This window comes from Radiomyces spectabilis, assembly GCF_025331425.1.
Source record: "Radiomyces spectabilis strain NRRL 2753 chromosome Unknown BYT42scaffold_10, whole genome shotgun sequence".
Taxonomy (NCBI): domain Eukaryota; kingdom Fungi; phylum Mucoromycota; class Mucoromycetes; order Mucorales; family Radiomycetaceae; genus Radiomyces; species Radiomyces spectabilis.
The window spans coordinates 884,878-898,611 of NW_026251935.1; the positions used below are offsets into that span (position 1 = coordinate 884,878).

A 13,734-nucleotide genomic window follows, 5' to 3' on the forward strand; every position below is an offset into this window, starting at 1 on the left:
GTTCCAAAAATTGATCAGAGGTTTGAAAAAGAAGTGGAGAGAGCCAATTGAATGATGATCATGAAAAAAGAGGTTGCACGACCAGTCAGATAGCTATCTCAATTAAGGACAGGCTCTGTTTGAAAAGGCGCTAAATCAAGGAGAATGATGTTATTCCTCCATGCTGTACAACCAGATAAGAAAACCCCAAAAACCAATCAAAACCATCTTGGCACCGTTTTGGGCTTTGCTCCTAAAAAGAGAAAATGGCGGATGTCTGAATCAAGTCAGTGCCTTAATTTTTTTTTCTTTTTCACTCCACCTTCCCACCCCTTCTCTTGTTCTCTCTGACTTTGGAATCCTCCACTGGGGATCCTGCATACCCATTGCTTTAAAAGGAAATGAAACCATGGAGAATACAAAAAAGACTACAGCAACCATCAAAAAAAAAAGAAAAAAGTGTCCTGCAAGGGGCCATTTATTTTTAAACAAAATAAGATTGGGAAAAAAAAAGAAACCAAAGATGACAAACCAGACAAAAAAAACGATGACGACAATGGCAGCTTTTTTATTTTTGCAGAAAAAGGCAATAAAGATAAGAACCCCATTTGGAAGGTGACTGTTACGATTTGAAAGCAGAAGCTTTGCGATTCGTGAAGGGAAAAAAAACCAGGTGTGAGCATAAAAACCCGCATGGTTTCTCTCATTTACGGTTCTTTTCCGATAGAATAACCTTTGCTGTTTTCTCTTTCTTCTTCTCATCTTTTTGTTCCTCTTCTCGTTATTACTTCTTTTTTTTTTTCAAAAGCGCTTGCCATTCCTAGCCTTTTAATCTTCGTCCTTTTAAACCCACCACGTTTCTCTTCAACGACTATTACCATTATTTGCCTTTCAATGTTCCTTGACCATGAGTAACCTTAACTGGTGTACTGCCTGTGATAATGCCATCAGTCCATATTCCGTAAGTGAACATAAAAGAAAAAATTAGTATAAACTGCCAATAAAAAGCCCGCCCACTCTCCATTTTATATTTCCCCATTCATCTTTTTTTTTTTCATTTCACTGTAATTCTTCTTTCATTTTGCAATGGCTAACATTTTGTTTCTTTTTTTGGGGGGATTTTTCTTTCTCTAGGAATCGCTGTACTGCAGTGAACAATGCTTACGAGTGGATGCCCTTCGCAACCATCCTCTGCTAGGTTACACGTATCCAGAGTTTGTTAATTTCCCTCGTCCATACCCAAAACAAAGCAGCTCTTCCTCAACGGCTTCCACGACTGCTGAGCAACCATCGTCGTCGTTACTGGCCTCTTCTTGTTCCATCGCTTCCTCTCCCCACAGTTCACCCGCATTAACCGCCACCACCGCTTCATCCATGTCGCTTCAACCGGCTTCTCCACCTAACTTTGATCTTTCCAGCGTAATGAGATTGCCTTCCGATGAACCTTTGTCCCTCAAACCACTCACCTCCCCCTCTCGTCTCATGAATACCGCTCGCTTCAACGATTTCTAGACCATATCATGCTTTTATTTTTACTTTTATTTTTTCCTTTTCTCTCACCCCTCTTGTCCATCCCATCTATTCCACCTATCCAGCGTGCCTCAGCTCTCCCGCATATTCCACCTATTCCATTCCTTTCTTTATTTCCCATTCTTTTCCTTTTGCTATTTCTTCCAAGTGTACGCTTTTCCTGGTTCAATCCTACGGCATAAGCGGAAATTGAGAGATGGGTTGTACCAGACCATCGGCCAGACCACCGACCAGGTCACCAGAACTCAGATGGCGTGGGGTAAAAAAAAAAAATGAAACTGACGTATGAAGCGGAATATTCACCACCCTTACACTACACATCCTGGTGCTAAAAGATAAAAAAAAACGACCAGTACAAACCACCACAAATCCAACCGGCTTAACTATTCGCGAGAATCATCCTCTTCGATAAAACCAGCCACTCAGGGCAAGAAAGAAAGAAAGGAAAAAAAGACAACTCATCCAGGATCCGCTACACAGTTTCCCTTGTTCATCTTTCGGCTCTCCCCTTCCTCTTGTTTCATCGATACATCGAATCAAGGAATTTGCATCTTACTATTTTCTTTGTCTTTTTATTTTGTACATAACGATTCCTCAAAAACGCAACAAAAACTATACCCTTTACCATTGCTTTATATGTTTCCAAGAAAAGAAAAAGCCAAATTCAATACACATCTTTTTATTTGCGTCAATTAGGCTCCCTTCCCAATACGCATGAGCGACTTTTGAAAGAACGGAGAAATGTATCTCTTGAATGATTTGAAGCATATTCATGAGTGTTTTTTGATTTTTCATGCTTGGCAATTAAGGAGCTGGAAGCACCACGATATATTCATGCTTAGACATGGTTCGGTTTCTCTAATGTCTCCCCTTCTCCTGGAACCTTGGAGCATGTTCAAGGAGCTTTATCTTGTTTATTTCTTTTTTTCTTGACGCTTTTTTTTCACTGCTTGCTTTCATCTCGCTTAAGCTGCCTTTCTTTTTTTTTCCAGATGGATAACTTTTTACTTTCGTTTTGGCTTCCCTCCTCCCTTGATTCTCGTCCCCCTTGAACTTTTTGATATTCATGCCGATGCCCATACTGTTTCGAAAATGCCCCTTGCTCTTTTACTTCTTTTTTTTTCCCTTTTTCTTGTTTCTTTTCTTCTCGTCTACGTAAAATCCAATCACTGTTTGACAACAAAGAAGGGATCCAGTCTTCTCTTGTTGTCTTGATAAAAATGACGACCTTGTCGAATTCGTCACCATTGCCACCACCATCACCAGCATTCACTGTCACGGATTATGATGGCACCATTGCCAGCTTAAAAAACTCGTCCAATTTCTCAGATTTTGTGGCAAATGAAAAAGATGGACTTGTCTATCTCTCGCCTCGTGATGTTCACCAGAATCTTGTGGAACTCAAAATCGGTGTTCTACTTCCCTTTCACCAAGCTGATAACAATTCCACCAAAGAATATACTTTGAGGTATACTTTACCGCTTTTTACTTTTTTTTTTCATATTCCCAACGGGATCATTTTTTTCTGATCTATTATTTTTCTCATATTTTTTGTTTCTTTCGGGCCATCGTCTTGATTGCCTCATTTGGGTGTCTACCTTGATTATTTTCCTTTATGTAACATCCGTGTTTCTGGGTACGATGGATAGTGGTGTGGCGGCAGTTCGTATGGCCGCCGCGGAGATCAACGCACAACGGTTGATTCCAGGGGCTTACATTACGCTGATCGAAAAGGATTCCTTCCCTGACAAGGTGCCCGATCAAACCGCTATTACCCAGGCCGTATTTTCCACCGTCGCCTTGATCCAAGAAGGTGTCATTGGTGTTATTGGCGATATTTCGTCTTCATGGACCTCTTTATCCGCTCTCATGACAAGTACACTCCAAATTCCTCAATGCTCTTTCACCGCCAGTGCAAGTAGGTGATCCTTTTTTTTTTTCTTTTTCATCGACGATGTGCAATGTCCATCATTTTGATTGCGCCTTACCTATCGAAAAATTCAATGGTAGCCTCCTTATCGGATAAATCCCAATATGGATACTTCTTTCGGACCGTCCCGACCCGATTGTTGTACGTCGACGCGGCCGTATCGTTCATCGTCAACCAAAAATGGCCTATCATTGGCATTCTTTACACAAAAAATAATGCCGGTCATCAACGTAATTAAGGGCTTACTGAATGGGTTTCGTAGCAATCCTTCACTGACACTGTTTGACTTGCACTTAGTTTCCGATACCATGGTAATCAAAGCCAAATTAAACGGGATCCGCGTCCGCGCTTATCAGCACTTTATTGATCACGGTCCCAACAGCAATCTCGAGCAATCCATTGATGCCCTGATGAAAAATGGAGTACGCATCATCTTCTTGGCCGCCGAAGGCGAAGCTCGTTTAGCTGCATTGACCGTCGCTGCTCACATGGGCCACGTGAACAATGAAACTGTCTGGATCACCACCGGCGATTTAGTGCCTGATAAATTGTTCAGCGTCGTGCAACATTTCAATGACGCTATTCTTCATCGACGCAATGGCTCCGACATCCCTTGGCATACCAATACCACTCAGCCATCGTCCTCGTCCTCCTCTTCCGACGGAGAGCCCAAATTCGATCTTGTGCTACATGCCGCCCTCCAAACAGATCGATTGGTGCCTATCGAATATACCTCGGCTTTTTCAGGAGGTGTATTTTGGTTTGAACAATGGATGGACTTGGCAGGTTATGCTCCCTACGATGACTTTATGGATAAATGGTTACGTCTCAATCCCTCGATGTGAGTTGCCCCAGAAAAAACCAATTCATCTTCATTTCATCCAAGTTGGTCCCATTCCAGGGTAGGGACGAGACCGCAACTAATTCTAACGCTTCATTGGTGTTTCATAGATATCCTTATGCGGGACAACGTAACGTTAGTGGAATAGAAGGGTAAGAATGGACTTTTTTTTTCGTACCAAAAGCAGCGTTCCCGGGCCCGACATGACCTAAACCAACCAACCAACCACAAATGGTTTCTTTGTCGTTTCCATCTAGACTGGCGTATTCGTGTATGATGGTCATGGCCCGTGGTTTCAGTCAGCTTTTGCGCAACGCTACAAATGCCACAGATACGCTCGGACTTTTAGCCACCAACCAGCTCGACCCTCCCGTGACGCCTTCCATGTTTAATACAGGCTATGTAGGACCGGACGGACCTATTCTATTCGACCAAAACGGGGATCCTGCTGTTGGGTGAGTCAAGCAAAACTGGTTTTCCTTTAGTTTTGCACACGGATTTCCTTAGGCTGATGCGTCTCATATAGAAATTTCTTGGTGTATAACCTTCAAAATGGGTCTGAAGTGGAAATTGGTCACATCCTGGGCGGGCAACTGAACCTGACCTCAAATCCGGTTTTCCATGATGGCACCACCTCGGTAAACAATTCTTTGATAGACCATGCATTCTAGATCCTTTGGATCGTAATAATTCTTTCTCCAGTAGCCTCCCTCGGGTGCGCCTACATCTGTCTCTCTTAACCCGGGCCTCTCTTCGCCGGCGTCACTGGCGGTGGCCTCCTTTGCTTCCATTGGCACTCTATTAGCCATTGTCACCATCATCATTATTGTCATTTACCGACACCATGAAGTTTTCAAAGCGTCCAAGTAAGCGGTTTATCTCATTTTTCTCTTTATAAAACGTTCCTGACACCAAAGGTGAATGCAACAGTGTCCTTTTCTGCGTTCTAGAGGTGATTGGATTGATTCTATGTTACATGTCCATCTTTTTTTATACCTCGTATCGCACATCATTCACATGCAGTATGTTGCCAATCTGCTTTCACATTGGATACTCCCTTGCGCTATCGTACGTTTTTCCCTCAAATCCGCCCAAAATCTCCAAAATTCTGATGGATTGGCTTCGAAAAACGATAGGAATATGATTGCCAAGAATTACACGATCTACCGAGTATCGAACAATGTCTATGTCAACCAAATTGTCATCACCAATATGCAATTGTTAAAGGTGGTTGGTAGCGTTGTTGGCACTCACATGGTAAATATTTACATTGGGGAATTCTGTTTCATCATCTCACTGCCTTTACTTTGTATTGAAATGCACTCTAGTTGCTGGTCATTGCCTGGTTTGCGTTTGTTCGTGTGAGTGCGGTGGAGAAGCCGGTGTCAATGACTACCTATTACATTGTATGCTCTTACAACGGTCCCGCACACGCGAGCTTCTTGTGGTTACTGTCTCTATTTGCAGCTAGCCAGTTGATCGTCGCCACATGGCTTGCCGTCAAAACCAAGTCCCTCGCACCTACTTATACACACTACAATGAAACCAAACAGATCAACATGACCATCTAGTAAGTGTATCACACTTGGCCCCAAACCCGTTACCCTCCATTGACTCTTTTTGTTGCTGTCCAAAAAGCAACATATTTTTCTCCGCACTAATTGGGTTCACCATTTACTGCGTGCCCACTGCCGACTCTTACACGCGCGCATTCCTGACGGAAATTACCATCGTGTGGGCGACCACGTTCTCCTTGCTCATGTTATTTTTACCCAAATTTCGTGCCATTTTCTTTCGGCGCAAATCACGTCGAAGAACACCCTACCACCGACCGCCGCAACCCAATCAAAGCCGCCGTCCTTCCCGATTCGAAACCCAGGACCTGGAAACGCGTCAAACCCTTGGTGGGGAACTCATTAGTCTCAACGGCATGTTATCGAAACCCGGAGCATTGTTATCTGGCTCCCACTTTTCACCCGTTGGGTCACTCCAGTCACCATCTCCCGACGCGGACAATATCGTACAATCCCAAGGTATTGTCCTTGAAGCCCATAAAGTAAGTGATACCTAGACATAGACACATCTTATTCATCCAGCTAATAACCCATCCAATTCAAAAGGCACAAATTCCCATTCAGGTGAGCTTTAAATGGTTTCCATTTCTCTCGGCTTGGGATATGAAGAACGTTATCCTGTTTCCTCGTGTGGGTTACTTTTCTTTCTTTTCGGTAAGTCCAACGTATTTTTTTTTTTTTTTTTTGCTCGAATGGCCCGAGTGTTACTGACTATGGGAAAAATCTACAGGAAGCCACCAACAAAGGCAAAGTATTCAGTTACACGCATGCGACCAACGTGTCGTCGTCGTCCACTGAAGGTCATGTACTCAAAGTGCATGGAACCGGATTTTACGATGTTTATATTCAGTTAGCCACGCGTGACGATGCTGAATGCTGGCACACATGGTTCAACTCCAAGGATCCCGGTTTTGACCCTGAAAACACGTTGCTCACAAGCCGATCGTGTCTTACGACGCGGTCGACTATGGTGGCTTCCACCGATAAGAAATCGGATTCGACGCAAAAACTGAAAAAGGAGGATTCAAGCGATCGATATCTGCTGGAGAGACAAGAAAGTGGCATTACAATTGAAACCGTGGAAAGTGCGGTGTCAACTCTTCACCGGTTGCCGTCCCCACTTCAAATCGCCGATCAGCATCCATACTACATGCATGTCCCTTCACCGTCTACCCTGACGCCCGGATCTGATATAGGAACAAGTCCGTCAACCGATCGACCCACTGCTGACGGTGATACGCCAAGTAGTAGTTCCTTTTTAGTACCGCCATCCCCTCTGCGAAGTCCGTTAACGCCTGCGTTTGATACCAGTCGACGTATGTCATCGCCTTTGCATCACCCTCCACGCTCCAATAGTCAACACAGTCTTTTTGCCGCTCATCATGTCTCAAGAAGACCGAGCCATCAACAGTTACTACAAACACCGTCACCACCCTTCAATTCTTCCTCTCGCCGACCCTCCGACACTGGTTCCTGCTACAAATCGTTCACGGCATACGTGTCCATTACACCTTCCTCAGCGGATCGTAGACTGGAACGCAGACACTCATAAACTATTCATCGCTCACGATCATCCTAATACAACTACTCATCCATAGAGAGAAATATTTATTGAACAAATGAAGCATGCATAATATTGCCACAAATTATTCTTCTCTCTCTTTTTGTTACACACAAGCAAGTGCTTTAAACCTTTTTTTTTTTTTTTTTTTTTTTTTTTTTACAGTCTATTTGAAGGCTTTGTAAACATCTGTTGCATCCTCTTTATTACAAGTGCCTTGGTTTTTCATTCGTATGGTTCTTGATTCCTCTAACAAGCCGTACACCCGCTGTGCAATGGATGCCGCCTGCCACCGGAGGTCGCCCTCTTACATTGAGCGACTTTCGTCAGACAAAAAGCCTAACGCATACACGGCATAACCTGGGCGAGAACTCTTGACGGAACTTCGGTATATTAATGACAACCTTATGGCAATACCATGCGTCGTGATTTGTTTCTGAACACGCGCAAAGCAGCACTGGTTCCCCCCCTCAGTTCCATCCCGCCCAGGCTATGATAGATCTACAAAGATGTGTGGGTATGTTGGGTATTTAAAAAAAATGAGTTAGTAAGCTCTTTGATTGATTCAAATTTTCGTCAAGATATTTTACCTTTGTTATTTGAGTTTTCGATAGCCATTGATCGCTTGACATGACTTGGATTATATGACATTGAAAAAAAGTTTGAATTAGTATACGTTCATTACATCATAGCAAAGGAAAAGAAATTGGACTTGCCTTTGAACCAAATGGTGTACCGGAAAAAAAAAGATGAATACGGACCGCCAGGTAAGCTTCTTCTTCGATGCGGAAAATAAACTTGCTTCCAGGGACAGTTAAGCGATGGATCGGTGGTGTCAGCTTGAGCAGGCAAAAAAATATTGACGTGGCCAGAAGTGACGGTAATTTCGAGCTGGATTCCAGATATCGAGAGTCCCCCGAATAAAAAGAAGAAAAACAAATAAAGTACATGATGATAAAAAAAACAATGGTCGCGTCAGTAAAAACCTCCTAAAAAACCCTGTGGGAAAAAAAGAGGAAAAGACTGCGAAAAGAATATGTACATGAAGTATAAATACAAAATACAATAATCGGGAAGACATCTCGAATACCATATCATGAGAAGCAATCCAAAGGAGAGGAACATGAAGAGGACGCGTAAGCGTTTTTCTGATGAAAAAGAGAGCCACACCACCAACGATGGCCTTTGACGTCATCCGGTTTCGCCAGATGGATGGATGGATGGTGAGAGAAAGTCAACTTGTGGTGTCCAGAACTTGTTAGGCGAAAAGAAAACGGAGAGAAAATCAAGATAAAATTGAAGGCCAAAATATATGGTTTTCCATGGATGAAACAATAGTCACCCCACTGATGCACGAATTCATAGATCGAAGCACGTCGGCTTATGTATTATTCGATTCATTGAAAATTGAAAGAGAGTGAAAGGACATATATAGTATAACTGACAAAAAAAACAAATTGAATGATGCTACAGAAGAACGCCAGTCGTATCATCAACCACTTTTCTTCAAAAAGAGCTCTACTCACATTTTTATTCGAAAGACGACGATACTCTGTTTAACCACAACTGGCGCAAACGGCATCTTGCTGCTGATTATTTCGCCTATTATTCTGAAAGTGGGCAGCGAGGCATGGTTGAAAGATAAAAAAAAATAATGTTTAACAGGTCCTGATAACTTGGTGTAGATCATGTGATCTACAAAATCGCTAATTTTTCAAAAGATTTTGATTCCTCTAATTACTTGGTCTAAAAATCGGTCTTGTATTATCTCTTAACACTTTGGAATTAGCGATTTTGTAAATCACATGATCTACACTAAGTTATCAGGACCTGTTAAACCTTTTTTTTATCTTTCAACCATGCCTCGCTGCCCACTTTCACGATAATAGGCGAAACAATCAGCAGCAAGATGCCGTTTGCGCCAGTTGTGGTTAAACAGAGTATCGTCGTCTTCCGAATAAAAATGTGAGTAGAGCTCTTTTTGAAGAAAAGTGGTTGATGATACGACTGGCGTTCTTCTGTAGCATCATTCAATTTGTTAATTTTTTTGTCAGTCATACTATAAATGTCCTTTTCGTTCTCTTCATTTTATGATGATCGACATCTTTTTTTTTTCCGGTACACCATTTGGTTCAAAGGCAAGTCCAATTTCTTTTCCTTTGCTATTATGTAATGAACGTATACTAATTCAAATTTTTTCAATGTCATATAATCCAAGTCATGTCAAGCGATCAATGGCTATTGCAAACTCAAATAACAAAGATAAAATATCTTGACGACAATTTGAATCAATCAAAGAGCTTACTAACTCATTTTTTTAAATACCCAACATTCCCACACATCATTCTAGATCTATCATAACCTTGGGCGGGACGGGACTGAGGGGATCAATAAGTGCTTCTGCACACATGCTTGGAAAATCATGACTGTACGGTATGCCAGAGTATTGACATTAATATATCAAAGTTCCATCAAGAGTCTCGCCCAGGTTATGCCGTATTGCGTTAGGCTTTTGTCTGACGAATGTCGCTCAACGTAAGGGGGCGACGTCCAGTAGCAGGTGGCATCCATTGCACAGCGGGTGTACGGCTTCCTGTTAAACCTTTTTTTTATCTTTCAACCATGCCTCGCTGCCCACTTTCACGATAATAGGCGAAACAATTAGCAGCAAGATGCCGTTTGCGCCAGTTGTAGTTAAACAGAGTATCGTCGTCTTTCGAATAAAAATGTGAGTAGAGCTCTTTTTGAAGAAAAGGGGTTGATGATACGACTGGCGTTCTTCTGTAGCATCATTCAATTTGTTTTTTTTGTCAGTTATACTATACATGTCCTTTCACTCTCTTTCAATTTTCAATGAATCGAATAATACATAAGCAGACGTGCTTCGATCTATGAGTTCATGCACCAGTAAGGTGACTATTGTTTCATCCATGGAAAATCATATATTTTGGTCTTCAATTTTATCTTTCTTCTTTTGATTTTCTCTCTCTCTTTCTGTTTGCTTGATAAACCTCACTATCATTGTATCAAGATCCCATCCGCATCCATCATCCAGACCATTCTTATCCCGTGTATCTAACTTGGTTAAATTGACCACCATCCTCAAAAAGGTAAGCGTCGAGTGGTCTACCATCGATTTTGCTCCGGCAAAACAGACTTACTTCTCCTTTACTTCCATCCTTCTTCCAGCTTCCGGTTTCCGTTTTCTTTTCGCCTGACAAGTTCTGGATACTACAAGTTGACTTTCTCTCGCCATCCATCCATCCATTCATCCATCTGGCGAAATCGGATGACGTCAAAGGCCATCGTTGGTGGTGTGACTCTCTTTTTCATCGGAAAAATGCTTACGTGTCCTCTTCATGTTCCTCTCCTTTGGATTGCTTCTCATCATATGGTATTCGAGATGTCTTCCCGATTATTTATTTTGTAGTTTATAGTTTGTATTTTGTATTTTATATTTCATGTACATATTCTTTTCGCAGTCTTTTCCTCTTTTTTTCCCACAGGGTTTTTTATGAGGTTTTTACTGACGCGACCATTGTTTTTTTATCATCATGTACTTTATTTGTTTCTTTCTTTTTATTCGGGGGACTCTCGATATATGGAATCCAACTCGAAGTTACCGTCACTTCTGGCCACGTCAATATTTTTTGCCTGCTCAAGCTGACACCACCGATCCATCGCTTAACTGTCCCTGGAAGCAATTTTATTTTCCGCATCGAAGAAGAAGCTTACCTGGCGGTCCGTATCATCTTTTTTTTTTCCGGTACACCATTTGGTTCAGAGGCAAGTCCAATTTCTTTTCCTTTGCTATGATGTAATGAACGTATACTAATTCAAAATTTTTTCAATGTCATATAATCCAAGTCAGGTCAAGCGATCAATGGCTATTGCAAACTCAAATAACAAAGGTAAAATATCTTGACGAAAATTTGAATCAATCAAAGAGCTTACTAACTCATTTTTTTAAATACCCAACATTCCCACACATCATTCTAGATCTATCATAGCCTGGGCGGGATGGAACTGAGGGGGGGAACCAGTGCTGCTTTGCGCGTGTTCAGAAACAAATCACGACGCATGGTATTGCCATAAGGTTGTCATTAATATACCGAAGTTCCGTCAAGAGTTCTCGCCCAGGTTATGCCGTGTATGCGTTAGGCTTTTTGTCTGACGAAAGTCGCTCAATGTAAGAGGGCGACCTCCGGTGGCAGGCGGCATCCATTGCACAGCGGGTGTACGGCTTGTTATCTCTTAACACTTGATATTTATTGTCACTGCATATGGCTCTTGATGTTGGTCTGGCTTGATCACGAGATGTATGATTATCGTCCTTGTTTGTGTAGAAAAACAATATGGAATCAGTGGAAAGTTTGGAACAATGGATCCCTGTGCAAAAAGAATAAATAGTTTATTGGATGATGGATTGTAAATTAGGTTAAATGAATGGATAGTAGTCTGCGAGGGGAGTTCGTAAAGTGTAGATAATCTATGTAGGTGGTATTTGAAAAGAAAAACTAGGCTTTGTGAGCGTCTGCTTCCACTTTTTCCGTCATGGGAGCAGAGTGGGACTGGTTGATCTCGAGTTTTTGGGCGGCGGCTTCTTCGTCATGTGCGAATTTATCGTTGGGGGCTCCTGGTTTGAGGATGATCATGCCGTTTTGCTTGATTCGCAATTTCTCGTCTGGGTTTTGGGCATCGAATTGTTTTTCCAAATGGTGGTAACCAAACAAACGGTAGATCGCGGCCGTCGCAACCCAGGTCACAATAAAGGCACCAATAATCGCCACACCGATCCATTCAAAGTTATCCGCCAACGTCTGCCAAAACTCCCACCAGCCATTCTCGAGCTCGAGCTCATCGGCAATCAGGGAAAAGAATTCAATCAGAGCCACAATCACCGCCACCACCACACTGATACTGGTAATCGTGAGATTGTAATACAGTTTGCGAACAGGATTCACGTAAGCCCAGGTATAAGTGAACAGCATCAGTAAACTGTCGAGGGAGTCGATCAACGCCATGCCTTTTTTAGATCAAGAAGAGATAAAAAGAGAGACATTTTGGTGTGAGACAACTAATTCATTATCCGCAAACGGTGATACTTGGGGGGAGATTGTGTAACTTACCGCTGGCAAATAAGAGAGGGAGAATAATGACGAGCCACATGGACATGCCTTGAGCAGCTTGGGTGGCAGTGATACCCAAGACGATAATCTGGGTCGAGGTATCGAAACCAATACTGAAACAGAATCCGAGAGGGTACATTTTCCACGAAGCGTCGATGAATCGGAACAAGGGGCGGAAGAATCGGCCAAGAAGACCACGGTTACTCAAAAATTCTTCAATGTCCATTTCGGTATAGACGCCTTCACGCTTGACACGACGCAACGTTTTCACCACACCGACAAGAACGATGGTATTTAGGATGGCAATTAACGTCAAGAAAGCAATGGAAATCGATGTGCCCACAATGCCACCGTATTTCTGGAATTGTTCAAAGTCCTTGACCGCCCCACCAATTGCAGCCAGCACAATAGCGGCGATGAAAACCACGGTCGAATGGCCAAGGGAAAAGAAAAGACCCACACACACAGGTCGTTGGTTCTCGTTGAGCAGTTTACGGGTGACATTATCAATGGCCGAAATATGATCTGTGCAAAAACATAGTTTTTAAGTCAATTCCTAGACAATGAGTCGGGCATCCAGTATCCAGACTCACCTGCATCGACGGCGTGTCGAAGACCAAAGACATAAGCGATTGCGGCCGTGCCCAACATGGCAGGATAGGGTTTATACACAATAACTGCCACCACCCAGACCACCACATTGATGATAAGCAGGGTCAAGAACAGCATGATCACCTTCCATCGGACACGGTATGGATCAGGACCAAAGAATAATTTGTAAATGAGAGAATGCTCAGACATCACTTTCAAAGCGAGTCGGCCCAGTTTTCCCGGTTGATGATCGTCCATGGCTGTCAAGGTAAAAGAAGAACAAGTACAAGTCAAAGGAAAAAAAAAAAATGAATCGAAATATATATGAAAAAAAAAAAGGTCGGGGAGATCACTTTTCGAAACCAGCAAATCCGGTCACAGTTGATGAGATGGTGGTTTACGGACGAGTGAAAGAAAAAGCCCCATTTTCGGATATGAAAAACAAACAGATACACAACAAAGAGGGGAATTCATGCTTGCTTATTTTCTGAATATGGTATTTTCAGGAAGTCATCGGTTTGATTGACATGGCTCTATTTTTTTTATTTTTTTTTTTTTCACTCGAGACATGGTTGAACAGACGGTTCTGCATCTTCTAC

At 42.5% G+C, this 13,734-nt stretch overlaps 3 protein-coding genes across 3 annotated transcripts; 2 read left to right on the forward strand and 1 right to left on the reverse strand.

The window, feature by feature from the left end:
- The first annotated feature begins 873 nt into the window (after positions 1 to 873).
- Positions 874 to 1,557, forward strand: BYT42DRAFT_55142 (uncharacterized protein). The gene is made up of 2 exons (XM_051566254.1): positions 874 to 940; positions 1,114 to 1,557. The coding sequence occupies exons 1-2, from the start codon at positions 887 to 889 to the stop codon at positions 1,489 to 1,491; spliced, it is 432 nt and encodes a 143-aa protein (XP_051421137.1). The 5' UTR covers positions 874 to 886; the 3' UTR covers positions 1,492 to 1,557.
- A 922-nt stretch (positions 1,558 to 2,479) lies between these two features.
- On the forward strand, positions 2,480 to 7,539 carry BYT42DRAFT_536616 (uncharacterized protein). Its single transcript, XM_051565491.1, has 14 exons — positions 2,480 to 2,977; positions 3,159 to 3,427; positions 3,520 to 3,669; positions 3,737 to 4,280; positions 4,391 to 4,432; positions 4,538 to 4,735; positions 4,807 to 4,918; positions 4,986 to 5,146; positions 5,211 to 5,348; positions 5,417 to 5,537; positions 5,609 to 5,850; positions 5,919 to 6,336; positions 6,401 to 6,508; positions 6,585 to 7,539. The coding sequence occupies exons 1-14, from the start codon at positions 2,730 to 2,732 to the stop codon at positions 7,404 to 7,406; spliced, it is 3,573 nt and encodes a 1,190-aa protein (XP_051421371.1). The 5' UTR covers positions 2,480 to 2,729; the 3' UTR covers positions 7,407 to 7,539.
- Positions 7,540 to 11,803: 4,264 nt separating this feature from the next.
- BYT42DRAFT_578903 (high-affinity nickel-transport protein-domain-containing protein) lies at positions 11,804 to 13,414 on the reverse strand. The gene is made up of 3 exons (XM_051569329.1): positions 13,138 to 13,414; positions 12,545 to 13,069; positions 11,804 to 12,441 (listed from the first exon to the last, which is right to left on the reverse strand). Exons 1-3 carry the CDS (start codon positions 13,391 to 13,393, stop codon positions 11,933 to 11,935), a joined length of 1,290 nt encoding a protein of 429 aa, XP_051421138.1. The 5' UTR covers positions 13,394 to 13,414; the 3' UTR covers positions 11,804 to 11,932.
- Between the last annotated feature and the right edge of the window lie 320 nt (positions 13,415 to 13,734).